Source organism: Oryzias melastigma, linkage group LG3, assembly GCF_002922805.2.
Source record: "Oryzias melastigma strain HK-1 linkage group LG3, ASM292280v2, whole genome shotgun sequence".
In the NCBI taxonomy this organism is placed as follows: domain Eukaryota; kingdom Metazoa; phylum Chordata; class Actinopteri; order Beloniformes; family Adrianichthyidae; genus Oryzias; species Oryzias melastigma.
The window spans coordinates 9,956,251-9,974,560 of NC_050514.1; the positions used below are offsets into that span (position 1 = coordinate 9,956,251).

Below are 18,310 nucleotides of genomic sequence, written 5' to 3' on the forward strand. Positions count from 1 at the left end.
TAGTACTGTTACTTTTTTTGCATAGTCTGGCTGGATGTGCGACTTATATGTGACTTAAAAAAAAAAAATAGCAGCAACCACTAGAGGGCACTGTAGGTGTGTGCATCAATATTTGCTACTGATAACAAAGCAGAAGAAGAAGCACTGATCTTACGTTGGGCTTGGTGGAATTGTTTCAAAGCGAGGCAGAGGATGAATTCAATAGATTTAGTGATTTGAAGTGATTAAGAGTTTAGTTGACTTGTTAGTGTGTTCCTTATGCTATGGTTATCTGAAGAATTATTCATATGCGATGGTAATGTATTAAATTACTCTTTTGATGCTTATTAGCTTCACGAAACAATGTTTTATGGTAGTGAAGTGGGAATATATTCAGTCTATTATTATCTATTTTGTTTTTATATTTTTCCTTTTAAGATAAAATGTCTGTTCTCCATGTATTTTATTAAATACATTTCTCCCAAAAGTGCAACTTATACTCCAGTGTGACTTCTGAATTTTTTTCTTCTTATCCATTTGTTGGTGCTGCTACTCGTACTCCGGAGTGGCTTTTAGTCCAAAAAATATGGTAAATGGCAACCTTTTGAATACCAGACAGAAGCATTTTTATGAACAAAGTAGAGCTGGTGGCTGATTAAACAGGAAATCGAGTCTTTATTCACTCTTATACTACATGCTACAGCTTTATCAAACAAATAAACAAAAATCCTGGTTTTAAAATATTAAACTAGTTTTTGTGAAGATGTCGTCTTTTGATTGACAAACCTGATCTCTACAATAGGATAACTAGGCGAGCTCCAGCAACTGCAAGGCTTTATATCTCATCCATTTTTTGGAAAGATCAGTGTTTGGGGAGAGCCCATCTAGCAGAGATTGCCAAGATCCCTCTTTGGATGGTTCAAACTAATCGGATTGTCTGATTAGATATCTGCAAATGGCTCCATGCAAAGATAAAGGTTATTAACATTCTGCCGGAAGATTCCGTCCACAAACTGATTAATTTGTGACGGAAGCGAGGCCTAGTCAGGGCAGAATTCAGACAAAAACCTAGATATCTGGAGTCATACATTCACTTAGACAACCCCCCGCTATAACACAGCATGCATTTGCTCACACTAAAACATGTAGTTAAAAATGAAAAAGCATAAATGGAAACTTGAAGCCATATCTGTTCTGGACAATCCTGAATATTTTAAACATTTTCTGCTGCTGCTCCAAATAGCAGATCTTTGTCAACTTTGACTACTTTCAGAACAGTGCTGTAGTGCTAATGACACTCTAACAGAAGCACAAAAAAGAACCCATTGAATTGCATTTATAAATGATTTACACATCTACATTTATTCTACACAATGCTTTCATTTCCTTCAAAATACTCAGAACTTTTTAATATAGAAATGCATTTTGCAAAAATTTCTGGGTATTTTGTCACGTCACCAAATGGATTTGTTCCCAATTAACCAAGAACAAATTTGTTCATTTATTTTATTTTTTTATGTCTGTGTGTTCACTGTCTGGACTCTGAGTTAGGAGCAAACACAAAGCAGAAACATTAATTTCAAATGCTGCAGTGTTTGTTTATTCAAGAAAAATAATATTGCTGCAGTGCCATTCAACAATATAACATCTTATTGCATGTTTTCCCATCCGCTGATATTTAAATGTTTTTTTAAATCAGCGACAGACTTTAAAATTTAACATGCTTCGAAAATGACTTTTTTATTAATCTTTCAATTGTTAAAAAAGTCATTAGAAGGCCATTGTATAACACAAAAACTTGCAGTTTATGACCTTCATGCTATGGAAACTCATGCTGTGTTGGTATGTTGTGCTTTATATTGTCTAAGAGCTGTAAATGAATATGTGGCAGATGGTGGGGGGTGCGGCAGATGGGCTAAAATGACCTTCATTGGGTAGATGTTGCCAGTGAAGAGGAAAAGACCAAAGTTTAACCAAAATGTACCAAATGTACCATATTTAAAAAAAAAAAACTTATCTTTTTACATAAACTTCCAAATAAGGACTTTTTTCTGTAAAGTTTTTAAAGTCCCACTCCAACTATATATTTTATTGTGAAAGTGTTCCAAGTGTTTTTTAAATTCTGATTATGCTGTTTTTAGTAAAAATCTAAAAGCCTGGGGCATTTTTAAGACATACCTTCTACAGAGCAGCAGGAGCTCATCAGAAATTCATCTCTGAGTTGAGGATGGGACTGTTGGTGTGGAAGTTAGCCTTTTCTTACCTCCCATCAACCATTTGCTTACAGTGCTGCAACCTTATAACACCTCACAAACACAAGCCAACATTAACATTCCAAGAAAATTTGTGAGCAATACTGGAGCAATCCAGTCGTACAGTTTTGAGAAATGAATGGATCTATTTGTCTGCACATGAAGACATTAGAAATGGAGCGGAGCAAGGAGACTTTCGCCTGCCCATGGCAGCTGCTGTGGCACAAACCTGAGCTTTTGCAAAGTGCAGATTTTTATCTGCTCCTTATCCAATATGATTTGAGTAAAGAAATACTCAGAAATGCAGTTTTAATCTTAAATTATTTTATATATGCCCTCCATCATGCAAAAAAATTCTAGTAGAGCATGTTAAAAACACCATTTTCAGTGGAGTGGCTCTTTAGGGTTCTTCTTTCAGTGTATTTTGATTGATTTTGTAAGGATCATGCATGAAAGGGTGATTTTATTTGGGTTGGATTTATAGTCTCATGTAGTTGCATTTGTTCTATTGATCAATAAAAATATTATATAATATTTCTATATTTTCTCTTACATTTCATTCATCTAACCTCAATATAATTTCAAAATGCCAAATATCAAACTTTCTTCAAGCTTGCTTGAGGCAACCCGTGTCTTTCTAGTTTGAAAAGGATGAATATTCTAACAGTGCAGCGAGAAAAAATGTTGAAGTCTCATGTTTTGGATTTTGTTCTGCTTTGGAGAGAAGGCTTGTGAGCTGAACTTCAGAGAATGTGATTCGGCTCCATAGCTCGTCTGCAGCAGCACTCCAAAGCCCAGCTGGAGTTTATTAACTAGTTAGTGGTGTTGCTACTTTTTTCTCTGCACCACGGGCATAAACACACGAAGGCAGCCACACACGAGCACAAACAAAACATGCAAACAAACAGCATTCATGAGCAGAACAAAGGCAAAAATTCTGTCAGAGGCACCAAAAAGCAGAACCAAAGCGCTAGAAGGATCCGCAGCTAAAGGTCAGGGCTAGATGATGCGCTCATACTTGTGCACAATGGCCACCCAAAACTTTTCTGTGTAGCTGCTCGCTGACTGCCCTGTTAAAGGCAATTTTATTACCAGAATATGGGTGTTACATTGAAGATTTTTTTATGATAAGCTGCTGAAACTTTCACCACTTTAAAATAAACTGTGTGAGCTTGATTTCATGTGAGAATAACAACAACAGTACATAATGAATCACAAAGACGCCTTTAAATTCACGACAAAAACAGACAGAATGATGTTGTTTATATTTGAGATCAACCACAGGAACAGCGTTGATAATGTTTACTGTTATTAAGGTTTGGTTGGTCTCATCAAGTAACGTGCGAAGATAATGATAAATCAACCCAGACAGGAAAATAATGCAGGTTTAATAGGCTCTGAGATGGAAGCCCTTTTGCTCAAACCGTTTATAGCCGAGTGCATCCAAAGCTGCTTTTGTTGATGTTCATTTGCTGTAAGAATTTGCTAGATTGTTCACACGGAGACACACATTTTACTTGGGATCAAAAAGGGTCAACGCAACGGACAATAAATACCAGTGTACTAGTTTTCAGGTAAGTGTTTTGAATCTGGGAATCATTGAATGTGCCTAAAGTAAAAAATCCAAAATGTAAGATACTGGACAACATTTTGCATTTAAAAACCATCTGGTTAAATACCCACTCTTATGAAAATTGTGTTTTTAACATGTTCCTGTGGCAATTTCTCAAGATGGAGGATATAGAGAAATAGAATTAAGCTAGCTGAAATTTACCTTTCTGAGTATTTCTTTATTTCAGTTGTTAGGAATCAGGACTAGATGAAAAAATGTTGTTTGAAAAAAGTTGTAGTTGAAGCAGCAATTGGCAAGCTCCCTGCTCCGCTCCATTCTGATGCATCCACTTGTAGAAAAACAGAACCATGCAAGTCAAACCGTCTAAGCTGGCATTTGGCTCTAAACTGTACGGCTAATAAACTATTGCTGCTCTGCAGAAACTATGTTGAGAAAACGAAACAGTTCTTAAAAACAAATATTGGCCACTGGGACCGTTTTTACAAAATATCAAAAAATGATTGGAGTCGGACTTTAGTGAAATCACAAAACCTTTTTCAGCATTAACTCTAACAGCATTTGTTCAGTCTGAGAGGTTTTTTTTGTTGTCCTTAAGTCTGCCAAATACAACACAGTAAAAAAGTCAATGTTAAAAATATTGTGGTACTTTTAAACCCATGTGGTTGAAAAGGTAGGAAATTTGTATTTGTCATGCATTCGATGCAGGTTTTCCTTAGACTTCTTCTTTGTGTGTCCCCCTAATGTTCAATCTTTCCTCTAATTTTACAGCCATTTAATAAAGGCATACAGGGCAAAACCATATGAAAAAATCGGATCAAAATGAATTTATTGAGCTGCAAGATTTAGTTATTAACATTAGGAAAGCCTTCAATCATCCCTCAACATTATTTTAACAGTTTAAAACTCTCTTAAAACCATTAGAAGTGCCGGAGCACCAACAGATCAAATTACTAATAAAGTTGTAGACAATAATTAGATGGTGTAAAGTGTTGCTCATTGTTGTGCATGTCGTGTGACATTCTTCTTTGCACAGTCAGCTTCAGAAATACAAACAACCCTAGCACAGAAGAATCTTTGATGTTTTTGATGCTTCTGCACCAACCCGTGACTTCTTATAGATCTGCACCCCCTCCCCCAGTGGGTTTGTAAGCTCTGTAGCATCTTGCAGCAAACATTAAAGAACAGACTTCCCAGTACTTTTTGTAAACTTCCAATCCTACGTTTAATCACGTGTGCTGAAATGAACGCCATGATAGTTGAAGGTTTCCAACATCATCTCCCACGATGGCTGTATTTTGCATTTAATTATCAGTTCTATTTAAATCTACAACAATTTCATTTTTATTGTTTATATGGAGAAGTAATTGTTCCCACACCATGATGAAACTTTAATCTTTTGTCCTTTGCAGATACTCCCAACCATTACAGTTTTTCTTGTAGACAACAAGCCTGGAAGTCTGAGGTGTGGAGTAAAGTGGAGTGGAGAGAATACAGTTCCCTGAGGTGCTCCTGAGCAAATAATGTACAACTCTTCAGTCTCACCCTTTAACTTTATTCCATCTGTCAGGTAGTCAATAATCCAGCAAACAGTAGAGGCAATCACTTAATATTGTTGGCAACTCTTGTGTAGCTGTTTAAGGCAAATAAATAAAAATGTTCCAAGACTGATGATTATTTGGCTAATACCAAGATCCTACAGGGATGGCCAGCCCTGGTCCTCCAGCATAACCACCCGTCTGTTTCCTAGCTCTTTCTGACCTGCTTGCTGCTTACTACCTGGGTCAGGTGTGTTCACAATGTGGAACCACCTGAGATAGCTCATTAAAGAATGAGTGGCAGCACAGGCTGGAAAGGGAAAAAGCAGTGTTGGCCAGCCCAACTTCAGCAGATATGAAAATATGAAGGAATTTCAGACTCTTCATGAAACTATCACAAAGTAAAATTGTTGTAGCCTTCAACAAAAGGATGGATTGATTTTTAAAATTGATTCTCCAGTCACTTTTGAAGAGCTTTTATGTCTTTTGATAAGAAGTGCCCCTTCTATTTTTTTTTTTGAACAATAACAAAAATAAGCTCTGTACAGCAGCAAACAGATAATATAAATAAAAAGATATGAAATACGACGCTTATAAATTCACCTAAGAGGTCATATTTGACAGCATCCAGCTGTTGTTGGTGGGAAGAGCTGCAACAAGTTAGTTTTTGGCAGCAGCAGTTTGGTCGGTGTTGTAGTCCAGCTGTTCCTGTTAGAACCTGAGCTACATCTATGATTTATATGTTGCCAACGCACAACAGGAGTTCATGAATACAGTAGTTTCCCTTCAGTACTCACCCAGCAAAAGCATTAAGCCTCAGAACAGTGGCCTTTAGTCAGATTCACACCTAGAAGAAACAGCTGTTGCTAAAACCATTACAACTACAGCACAGTCTGGCTGTAGCCTTTGTCAGAGCAAAAGAGAAGTCTAGTGCCCCCAATGTTGAGCAGAGATACCATCTCTGCAGCTGTCAGACAGAGTGCCTGTGAACACGCTCATTCAGCTATCTTTGTGCAGAAAGTAATGTCAATTAAAGTCCAACAAATGCTGCCCAGGGCGCCACAGCCTGCACCAACTACATCACTGGTTATGTCAACTTTAGGCAAACGTTGTCCCTAAAAAAATTGTTTCATTTTTCATTGGGACTTGAGCAAAGAGTATTAGGAAAATATAAGGAAGACACCATAAGTTAGCCAAAGCAGTATAACAGTCACAGGTTGACCTCTTGGGAGAGTCCTAACAGCAGGAAAGATTTACAGGCACAACCAGCTCATGCCTACACTGACCAAAGCAGTTTGCAGAAGTGGAAATGACTGGAAAAAAGTAAAAAAAGGCACCATTAGTCATTTTCTTCCCCAAAATACAAATTCTTTGTAGATATTTATAGCAAAATCAAAGATCATCCAAACACAAAACTGATCACCAATATAGTTAAATAACTTTATGTCTGCATTTTTTAGCTGTGGTCATAACACTTGGGTGAATCCCAAGGCAGACTAGGATCTAGTAACTGTAGAGCTGGAAAATGACACTGAAAATTTAGACAAGGATTTGTGTTTGTTTCAAAGATTCACTCACAGAAACAAATTAAACACAATTGAAGATCTACCAAAAGACAGAGCTGCAAAAACGTTTTGCACATTTCTCACGTTGCAGCTGTCCCAATCCTCGCATTAGTGTTTTTATAAGCAATGACCTGCTGGCACAAATTTTAGTTAAGGGACTACTACACCAATTTGCTTACATGTTTTTCACAAATAATATTATCTTAATAGAAAAACTGTCAGAAATAAATATGGAACAATGTTACATTTAAAGATTTAAGTTATTCAAAAGGTAATGTAAAATGGAGAAAATGATAAATAACTGTAGAGATATTTTTAAAGGCAAAACAATGTCTATGGAAGCTGCAGACACAACATAAATCTGTCTCATTACACCAAGTCACAGACCTTTTATTAACGAAAACATAAAAAATCTAGATCTGACTGCACATTTTATTGAAAAGACAATATTCTAGTGCAGCTATTATGTATGAGCATTATTGCAAACAGGGCTCCTGCTTTGACATATGGTAATCCAATCATGTATAATGTAAGTGAACACCAATAGTATCCATACTGAGTAGCGCAGCATGGGTCCCTTTGGACGACAATGACGAGGATGAGAATGAGTGCTACCATTGAGGTCGTCATGGTGATGAAGGAAGAGATGGAGCAGAGCAAAGGGTTAACCCGATAATGGCGGTGGAACTGAACTGCTGGCTGTAACCTTTACTCCACAGACCGACAAGACTGAGCGGAACGCATGTGTACCGGCGGGAGGGGTAATGATAGGTAGAGGGGACAGGAGAGGCGAGGACTGTGTCCGAGTAATAACTGTATTTACATCCACACTAGAAACCTGTTTCCTGAAGCTTCCTTACAGCAACTTGTGGTAGAGGCAGGTTCATCTGCTATTTTCTATGAATTTGACATTTTTGTCAGTTCGCTTGTAACCATGATCCCTGTTGTCCAATCAAATGCAAACACTACATAAATGTGTATTTGTTAAGCTTTACTACACTAAATAGAGAAGAAAAAAAAAACACCCTCTCATCATTTAGTGTTGGGATGTCATGGAGGACCCAAAATGGCCACCAAGATGGGATCAACTGGCAACAAACCCATGAGAGAAATGAAAAACGATGCGAGTCTTTAGGCAAAACCAGGATCTAAAACTCAACACCATCGGTGTAATTGCCTTATTTTAAATTGTAAACATGTTTATTTTTGTGTTGTTTTGTGTTGTTATTTTGCTTTTGCAAATTGGCAAATGTGTTTTACCTTGTATTAGTTTTATAGTGCATTTTATTTGTATTTTTATTGCATTTCTTTAATTTTAAATGTAATGTAATTTTAAATTAGTAGATATGTTTTAAAGTTGGACTGCACGGTGGCGCAAGTGGTTAGCGCTCTCGCCTCACAGCGAGAAGGCCCCGGTTCGAATCCCGGCTGGGACCTTTCTGTGTGGAGTTTGCATGTTCTCCCCGTGCATGCGTGGGTTTTCACCGGGGACTCCGGCTTCCTCCCACCGTCCAAAAACATGCTTCATAGGTTGATTGGTGACTCTAAATTGCCCCTAGGTGTGGATGTGAGAGTGAATGTGTGTGTGATTGCGGCCCTGCGACAGACTGGCGACCTGTCCAGGGTGTACCCCGCCTTCGCCCTTCAGTAGCCGGGATAGGCTCCGGCACCCCCGCGACCCCGAAAGGGAAGCAGCGGTCAAGAAGATGGATGGATGGATGGATGTTTTAAAGTTTAGAGATGTATTGTTCTGTAAAGGACAACAGATGGAAATCAGCTATTAAGCTACAATCTGGTGCAAGCATCTTTGCATCTTATGCTAAATGTGTTTGTACGGTGTCCTGATAAAGTAACAAACTATACTAAACTAATAAAAACATGGTAGTTACATGAAATAAGCTCAATAAAAGCAGAATAAATCAGTGGGAAGTCAGGAGTCAGCAAAGAAGCTAAGGAAATAAGGATGTGTATTGAACTGATCATCGTCAAAAATGGCTGGAAGTGATTGAAATTGTTTTTGAAATACAGTGACAAAATAGTCTGTTGCGTGTCAAATGTGAGATATAGCATTGCATTTTGGGTCCCTTTTTTTAAGCTACTTGCTTACTACATCAGTTAAACTTATTTACATTTACAAAAGAAGTTACTGGCATAAATGTGATTACAGTAGCAACAACACAGTGCACTTTTTTCTAAAGTCTTAACTAGAAATAAAGTCGTGACCATTTTACTATCCTGCTAATACAACTTGAATGTTGATTTTGTAAAACAATTGAGCTAATTCTTGAAAAATTCTAATATTGTAGGTTTTCCTACCAGTAAAAATATATTTTAGGTGCTTTATTGATCCAGTTGTACCAGACACAACAAGACTTAGGCATGCTGCTTTTCAGACAGTTTTAAGTCCTGGATTTTAACAAGTTTAATGCCTTAAAAATACTATATTTTTGTTTTAATGATGACGACGACCCTCCATAGAATCACACGACCATGTGACCACCAGTGCACTTTCTTTCTATTTTTAACTCTACGAGCGTATTAAGACCTGTGACAGATTCATGCTGCCAAACGCTTTGAGTCTTTTCTGATGGAAAGGTCATTGCAAATCAATATGAGGTTGTTTGGAAACCAATATTTACTGAAGTGGTCTGTTCTAAATAGTGCTGCAACAGCAAAGATATTTACCCAGTTTCATCTTGAGTGACTCAACAGCCACAAATTATAGGTTCAAGATACACATAAACGGTTACATAAGTTACAAATTAGCAAAAAACAGTACAACAAATATTTGGTAACAGCAGAAACAGTTGTCATAGATGTTCAACTGTTATTCCTAAATACTAAAAATCAACAATTTTAACAAAGCTATCATATTATTTGTGTTAGAGAGCTGTAATATAAGCTTTTCTGTGATCAAAGAAGGGAGACCCTAAATCTGTCCATTTAAACGGATGGTTTTGTTTACTGTGAAAAAGGTGTTGTCTTCTGACTTTAGAATCTTCCTTTTTATCTGGGAGATGGCTGACAATGCTAACTGTAGTGTTTGTCCATGTTTTATGAATTATAGCATTAGCAGGAAAACAAGTGATCACTTGTTCTCTAATGTGACAATGATAAACCTGCATGTTGGATAATCCCACACTAACCCTGATATACCCAAAAGCAAAGCCAGAGATCCTTGTGGGGGATTTTAGGATCTAGAACACAACATTTAATACCAAAACTTTCACGAATTAAGATAAAGAAGCTTGTGTGGCCCATATTTATCTTGCAGGGTGTGATGGTGCGCCCCTTTTTTTGCCTGCAATAATAAAGTAAAATGCTTTATTGCTTTGTTTTTGGTACAAGCTATAGGTGTTGTTTTTAAATCGATATGCATGTCAACGTTTCTGAATTTCACAACCAACCGTTTCCTTTCGTCACCCCTCATAAAGCTGTTATTCACATGAACAGTGGTACAATACTCTCTGAATCTTGCTTGAGAGCATAAAGGCAAAACAGAATCTTTCTGTTTTGAGAGGTCAAACAGCAGGAGACACAACAACAGGTCAGTAATCAATAGAGGTGAAGAGATGGACTGAAGGAAAAAAAATATGAGCAGTCAGAAGATAGAGCATCTATCTTAAAACAAAATATTAAAAACAGAAATGGTGGGTGGAAAACAGAACAGAACGCAGATTAAATTTGAGGAAAATCCAAAATCTTCATGTACCGCATACTTCCTTTTTTTTAAATCATGCATCAGTCTGTATTTGTCTGAAGAAAGCATCAAGCATGCATTATTTATTGCTGTTTTTTTCCAGTTGAAGAGAATGACTACAACTGAAACTCAAACAAAAGGAGGCCGTGTTTTTTGCAGACACAGGTGCACGCCTGGCTGTTTTCATCACTTTGCATGCAAATTTTGACCAAGGATGGTCATGGAAACAGAAGACAGAGGGAGGGAGAGGACGAGAAGAGTCCAAGCAGGATGGAGCATGTGCAGGAAATGGATAGAGTGAGAAACAGAAAGGAGAAGGATGGTGTGATGACAGAGCTGCAGGCGCTCTGTTTGTACATTCATCTGCAGGCAAATTAATCACAAAATGTTCTCTTTCTCCATTAAAATGCTAATATAGAAAAATCTTGGCATTTCCATATATTTGCAAAATATCCCAGAGCTCAAATAGTGTTATTATGCTAAGTGCTGGCTGTGTGCTGGATGTAGACCTAATGCAAAGACAAATCTAACCAAGATGAAACGGATTAAAAGTCTGTTAAGCAGGGAATTCAAGAGTGTGAATATAACTTTGGCCTAAAATGCTGGGCCATCATAATTCTGAAAGTGTCTGATTCATGTTTCTTCCTTCAAAAGTTAAGATAAATCTTCCATTTTATGAGTATTTTCTGTGCCAGAATAAACATAATCTGATTCACTGCAACCAGAAAGTTAAGAAAGAGGAAATTAAATTCTTTTTATTTTGTAATCTGAAAGAAATTAAGAGATAATGTTTGACAAGAGTTTGGCTTCATGGTAGAAAAGCAGCCTTTGATGTGTAAACCATTCACATAGCTGACTGAGGAAACTAAAACCTTTCATCAGACAACGAAGCAGATTTGGTTTCTTTGTCTATCCCCAATAAATTCACTCTACCCACACCTGGATGTTGCCCTGAGATGGAACCTCCACCTATAATCATCCCTGTTGTAAGTGTGTCTGTAATTTTCCCTGTCCTGTTGATTTAACTCAGGACTAAGTACACTTGGGCGTTGCCAGATAGAAACCAAGCAGACTATTAGTCAGAAGTTAAGCATGAATTTGGTGTTAGGACCAAGAAAATCAGAATAAGTGACAGATTTACAGTTATCCACTCTACTGGAAAATATCTCTCAAGGCTTTGAAGAAACAGAGATAAATCATTAAACTAATTTCTCAAAATGAGGTGGAACAACTTTCCAACTTGCAAATTAACACTTTGTAGTCAGATACCAAAAATTAACCTATCACAGTGGTCCCTCGTTTTTTTTGCTGGAGTTATGCCTTTTTAGAACATAACTCCTGAAAAAAAATAAGAAATACGCGAAGTTCTGATCTTTATTTATTTTATTATTTTTTTAAATCTATTACAGATATTTTAAGACTGTAAAACTCCTCACGACACACTATGCACTATTCTCGGACAGTATCACCATTTGCATAGTTTTCTCTCGTTTAAACTCTCAAAGTTCAAACCTTAGTAGAAAAATTAGTCCAGGATTACAGAATAAACCCATTGACAGTATAATTACTGGACACCTCAACCTCTCCCCTCTCATGTTCCAAACAGGAAGTGCCCACTGGTTCCAACAAGGCCAAAATCCCATAGACTTTATGAAAACAGACAATTAGTACTCAGTCATTTTATTTGTCAGAATAGCCATAGTTGCTCTGATGCCTTCTTCTTAACGTATTCTTTCTAATCCTATTTGTTTTAAAGATATTTTTTTCTCTGTCACCAGTTATTCAAGTTATAAACTGACCAATCAGATGCCTCAGTAAAAGCATGTGGTGCCCGCTGGCCTCCACCTGGAACATTTGATTGACAGATTCTCCTGAGCTGTTTTCAGGAGAAGGGGTGTGGACTTTAAACAAACTCACTCATGATTGGAAACAGTAACTCATCTAAAAACGTGACTCAGACTGACTCGGGAGACGATCAGGAAGTGACTGAAAAAGCTGTGGCCCAGAGGTCAAGCATTTTCTATGGAAGATGTCGATACCTTATTTTGTTCCGTTAAAGTGATACATGTCGATTGATGAACCAAAGACCTCCTAGCAATTGAAGACTATTGTAAATTTGAAAAGCTGAATGAAGTCTATATAGGAGACATGATGCAGAACTCCATGACCTGCCCTACAAAGAAACAGCAAGACAGAGAGAAGGGAACCGCAATAAAGCGAGGGACCATTGTATGCAGGCCCACCCCTGAGGTGCATAGCGCCCTAGGCGAAAAATGTGTTTGGCGCCCCCCGCAGGGTCTGAATTTGTCGCAGCTAAGGCTCAAACAGGGTAACTGTGTTTGAAATCAAACGCACTAACTGAGTGTGCCACCACTCAACCAATATTCTAGAGGAAAGTAAGGGGATTTCAACTGTTAAAGGTGTTGGGGAAAAAAAAACTACTAGATCACCATTTAAATGTGTCTTTTTCGACCAAAATGCAGGGGGGAGGAGGGAATTTCCAAACAATTTTATAAAAGTAAAACAGACAAACCTCTGTTTTGAGCCAGTGTTTCCTGCTCTTCCCTTTTCATCCTTAAAGTTTTAAAGAAGAGCGGCAACACCCTGCGGCTCTCTCCTCCCCCCAACCCAGCATAGACATCAGCAACAGGGAGGGAGGGACACTGCATGGCAGAGTTATTGATTACAACAAACCTTTGAGTTATTTCATTTATGTTTTTAAATTATGTTTTTTACATGAAATGAGTGGTGCGTCTGTTTAATAAAAAAAAAAAGAAGAAAAAAATGTTTCTATAATCGATGTAATTTCGCGCCCCTTCCAGCAAATGGCGCCCTAGGCGGCTGCCTGGGTCGCCTATGACTAGGGCCGGCACTGACCATGTGGTTAAGTTTGTATGGTTAAGTAATTATTCTTTAAGTAATTTGGCTTTGGCTTTTTTGTACTCCACAAGCTTTGTAGAAATATGCCAAACATTTTTACAGCAACATTTCTGCACCCTGTCTCAACACATTTGTTGGCAGAACACACCAACACAGGCAAGAAGCCCTTCTTTTTAATGGAAAAAGAAATGCAAATGTCACTGCTGTCAGCACCTGGTTCAACAAATTTTATAGAATAAAATTTCTATATTAGATGTTTGTGGCACTTTGATACATCAGAAATTTGAGAAACAACAATAAAAATCCTATACAGGATAAAGTCAGGAAAGATTTCCAGCACGAACTGTAAGAATCATGTGGTAATGTTAAATGAACAGCTTCATTTTGGTTCTACCTGCAGTATGAAACACATTTGAGCCACATGCTTCAAATCATTTGACGAGAAGTAAATCCATACATGCATTTCTAACCTAGACTGGTTGGCTTGATGAGTTCATCCAGCATGTCGTAGAAGGGAAGCCTCTGGAGCTTCACATCTGGGTGGACAGGATGCAGCGAGGCAGAGGCGGGCAGGTGGTGTGCCAGTCCAGTCAACTCGTGTTTCCCGGGACCGAGCAGCGATAGGGGTAGTAGAGCAGCTGGTGACGGGGCTCCGCCGTGCCCGGCGTGACCCTCGTACGCCAACTGTGTCATGCAAGCCGGAAGTGCAGCGCCACCTCCCCCAACTACTCCAGCTGAGGCTGGGTGATGTGGCCCCGGAAGAGCAAGCTCTGAGTGGGAGACCATTTTGGCTGGGAAGCGCCTTCGGTAGAGCTCTTTGATCTTCATGTGCACGGCGGGGCTGCAGCCAGATTTCAGCAGATGCAATGCCTTGGTCAGCAGCTCGTGCTTGCGTCCATGCTTGTTGCGGCCAGCGTATCCCAGGAGCACCTGCAGCTCTGACACCCGCAGGCTCATTACCATTTGCTGGAAAGACAAAAGAAAAAAAGGAATAGAATCCGAATTAACAATACTTCCAAATATATGTCTTGAATGAAACAAACGTTACAAAGATAGTGTCTGTACCATCGACTGTTTATGTGAGCTGGAGCGAGTAAGTGTGATGTCACCCATAGAAAATCATTTGTTTCTAGTTCCAAGAAGTCAATTCAGTCAGCATTTTTGCACGATACGGATGCTGCCAATGTAGAAACAGAAATTGTCACAGCAGTGATTGTGCCGAGTGGGTCTCAGTCAACATTTCTGTGGAAACCACTATCGCCAATCAGGAGTGAGCATGTTTGAAGTCCACACCCCTACCGTTGAAGGTGGGCTTGGGAGAATCTGTCAATCAAACGCTTCAAGAATTCAACGCAGGCTCACCTACTTTTATTGAGGCATCGAATCAGTCAGTTTATAACTTGAATAACTTGCAGTACAGACAAAATATATATATATATTTTAATTAACGTATTCTAACGTGCAAAGTCAGCTAATTCTTTGCACTGGTGTCAAGTTTCATGAAGCTGCAAAATACAAGCACTCAAGAGAAGCTTGCATAGAGCACCAGGCAAAGCTGGCATGGGGCTCTGACCCTTTAGATGTGGTCCAGCTATTTCGGTGTGGCCAAATAAGAGGCAATGGCTACAGATTGAACACAGGATGTCCATGCAAACAGATGTGGAAGTTCAGGGAGAAGTAGGCTGCTGTTTAATTTGAATCTGGTGATGCAGCTCCAGGGTGCTGCCGAGCCACAAATGCAAATACCATTTAGCAACACTACGGGGAGCATTGAGAAAAGCTCAGTGTGAGTAAAATGTCAGCGATAAACAGGGAGACTAGGTTTTACTTAATACTAAAGAACGGGATTAAAAAAAAAAATGCTGCTTTATGTTTGGATAGAAGGACTCAGTCTCATCAACTATTTTAAAAAGACAAAAAGGCTGTTATTATTAAAAAAAAAACGACTAGTGCAGCATGCATTCAATATATCAAAAATATAGCCACATATTCAGAATTGCAGTCATAACTCAGCTAAAATTGCTTAAAAGTACAGAGCTATAGGACAAGAGAAACAGTTGTGTGAGCATAATGATATACTACTGTATTTTACTGAAGCGTCACTAAAGATGAAGCTGGCCTCAAAAATCTGTAAAGACAACTGGATGCTTCACTACATAACCAGTCAATGTAAACAAAAAAACATTAAACTTTTAATTCGAATGGATCTGTTGTTTTTACTGTTGAGCCTACTTTTCTTCAAATTTTCTCACCAACAAAAGAAAAAAAAATCAGCAAAATCGCACAGCTTGTTTCACAATGTTACAAAAAATGTAATAAATAAAACATGCACCGCTTGGGTTTCCTTTTAGAATATGATTCTACTGGACTGTTGCGCGTTTGAAGAATACACGTATTTAACTACGGCTTCATTTTTGACTTGTTCATGAAAACAGCACTTCTCAGAGGTGCTATAAAAGTGCTCTGCTTGCACTGTGGGTTATTTTGACGTCTTGTTTTATCCTAGAGGACGGAAGATGAGAACAGCCACGCTTTTTTAGAGATAAAGACTTAATAACTTATTATCACGAGATAACAACAACTGTTTTCTTGAGATAATGGAATAAAACTGCAGCCTGGTTTTCTTTTTAGAAAATGGGTAAATAAGTCGTGAACTTGAGAGAACTAATTTTTTTTCTTGAGATAACAAAATGCTTTTTTTTTTCAATTTGGAGATCAGTAGAAAAACACGAGAGGGTGTCAAAGATGTGAAGCAAAATGGCAAACACAGAATCATCAGTTATTGATCATTGATTACTATAGCCGTGGTCTAACTCAGATGGAAATTGTGAAGCAACTTTCCACTCAGCTATCGTCATTTCAGAGGAAGATTAGCCGGGCTAATTGCACTTGCAGGAGCCAATCCACTCCACGTCTCCAGGCGACATCCCCAAAGAAAATCTGTTTTTTTAATGTTTTCTCAAGATAATGCATTATTAACCCATGATCTTGAGATAACATGCTATAATTCTATTCCGTTATCTCAAGAAAACAGTGGTTGCTTTCTTGTGATAATGAGTTCCTTAAGTTGTAGAACTGAAAACAAATAGTAGTAGACACGGCTGTTGTCGTATTCCAAACAAGTAATGACTAAAACCACCAATAAGTTTCTGCTTCAATGTGGATTTGAGACTTCAACTAGAGTAGATGGGACAGATGGAGTAATAGTTATCAAAATGTTGCTTACGTCAAGGCTTCAGACTGAAAAAGGTGTTTTTTTGTTCAGAGATTTTTCTTTGTTTTGTTTTAGTTAAGATTGTAGTAGCTCATATTTGAAGGTTAGCTTCACCGTTTTTCTATAAATTAACATACTGCACATGAAAATAAGGAACTTATTTACCCTTAAATTGCACAGAAGGAAAAATGTTAAACTAAAGTCTCTTTTATTAACACTCATCATCTTTTATCTACCCTGCAGATTAAATGCCAAAAACACAAATATACAAGTTAAAAAATATATCCCAGAGTTCTCAAGGTGAAATCAGGAACATGTTTTGCAGACAAAGTGATAACGATGTGTTAGACAAACAACTACTGTAATCACACAGATAAAAGGATAATAAAAGAGGGGAAAAGATAATAAACATTGACACACACCTGAAATGACAAAGGAGTTGGTGATGGTTTGCATGCTATCACATTCAGCTCAGGGTTACGTTTTTTTGCAGCAAAACTTGTGACATTACTTTGAAACTTCAAAATCTAAAGTTTTTGAGGTTGGTTCCTGACAACTTCTAAAAGAACTAAAGTAATAAAAGTTATAGTAACAAAGCTAAAATCAGTTCCCTGTTTTAAAGTGTCTGCTGTTTTAATTGCATGAAGTATAATTCATCTAACCCAACAGCTAATGCTGATTAAAAAAGGGTTATGTTAAAGTTATTTATTGTTAGCATACACGATAAAAGACAGCAACCAAAGTCCACTGTGATGAAAATTATGTTTTTATGGTTTTTAACATGTTCTTCTGGCATTTTTTCCAAGATGGAGAACAATTACAAACAAAGTTAAAATTAAATTGCATTTCAGAGGATTTCTTTATTCAAAGCAGATGAAAAAAACTTATACAGCTATAGCTACTGACTGTATATAAAAGTCACTTTGGTTTAACCATAGCAGGTGTCACAGAAACCTTGACCACATAATTGCACAGAACCACTTAAAAAGATTTAAAGCTATAAATATGAACCCCCAAAACCTGTTTCCTGTAAAACCTGTTCCAATTTTGTGCATCCAGGTTTCAGTTCACCTGCAAGTGATGAAAAGCAGTACCTACTTTACATACTGACACTGTATCTGCAGTCTGACAGTGCATCTGCAGTCGGATTACGCAAAAAAATATTTAAAAAATACTTATTTATATTTTAAACTTTTGTCTTTTTAAAAAAAAAATCATCCAAATAATTTATGCATCCAAAGATAATTGATATTAGATAAAGTAATTTCCTGTTTATTTGTTTTTACTTTTTTTAAAGTGTTCTTTAATGTAAAACATCAGCACAAAAGGAGATCAGGTATGCACACTGATCAATAAATGAGCAGTAAGAAAAAACAAAACCAGATGTTGGTATGAAGAGCACTCACCTGAGACTCTAAAACTGAATGCATGCAACGCCTGAAGTGACCACAAAAACCCTCAAGTTGGGAGGAGCTTGGGGGGGGGGGTGAGACTAGCAGATTCCAGGAACATTATCTGAGGTCTCTGTCCAGAAGAGCGCAGTAATGGGAACAGCTAAAACATGTTGCATAATCTAGGATTATGCAGAGAAAAAGGGGACGCACTCAAGTTT

General features: G+C 37.8%; 1 protein-coding gene across 1 annotated transcript in view; it reads right to left on the reverse strand.

Moving 5' to 3' along the window:
- The window catches only part of LOC112160828 (E3 SUMO-protein ligase PIAS1), a 64,409-nt gene that overhangs the window by 17,309 nt on the left and 28,790 nt on the right, over positions 1-18,310 (reverse strand). Inside the window, exon 2 of the mRNA XM_024295653.2 lies at positions 13,955-14,450. Coding sequence (XP_024151421.1) covers positions 13,955-14,450 — 496 coding nt within the window. The remainder of the gene's footprint in view (positions 1-13,954; positions 14,451-18,310) is intronic.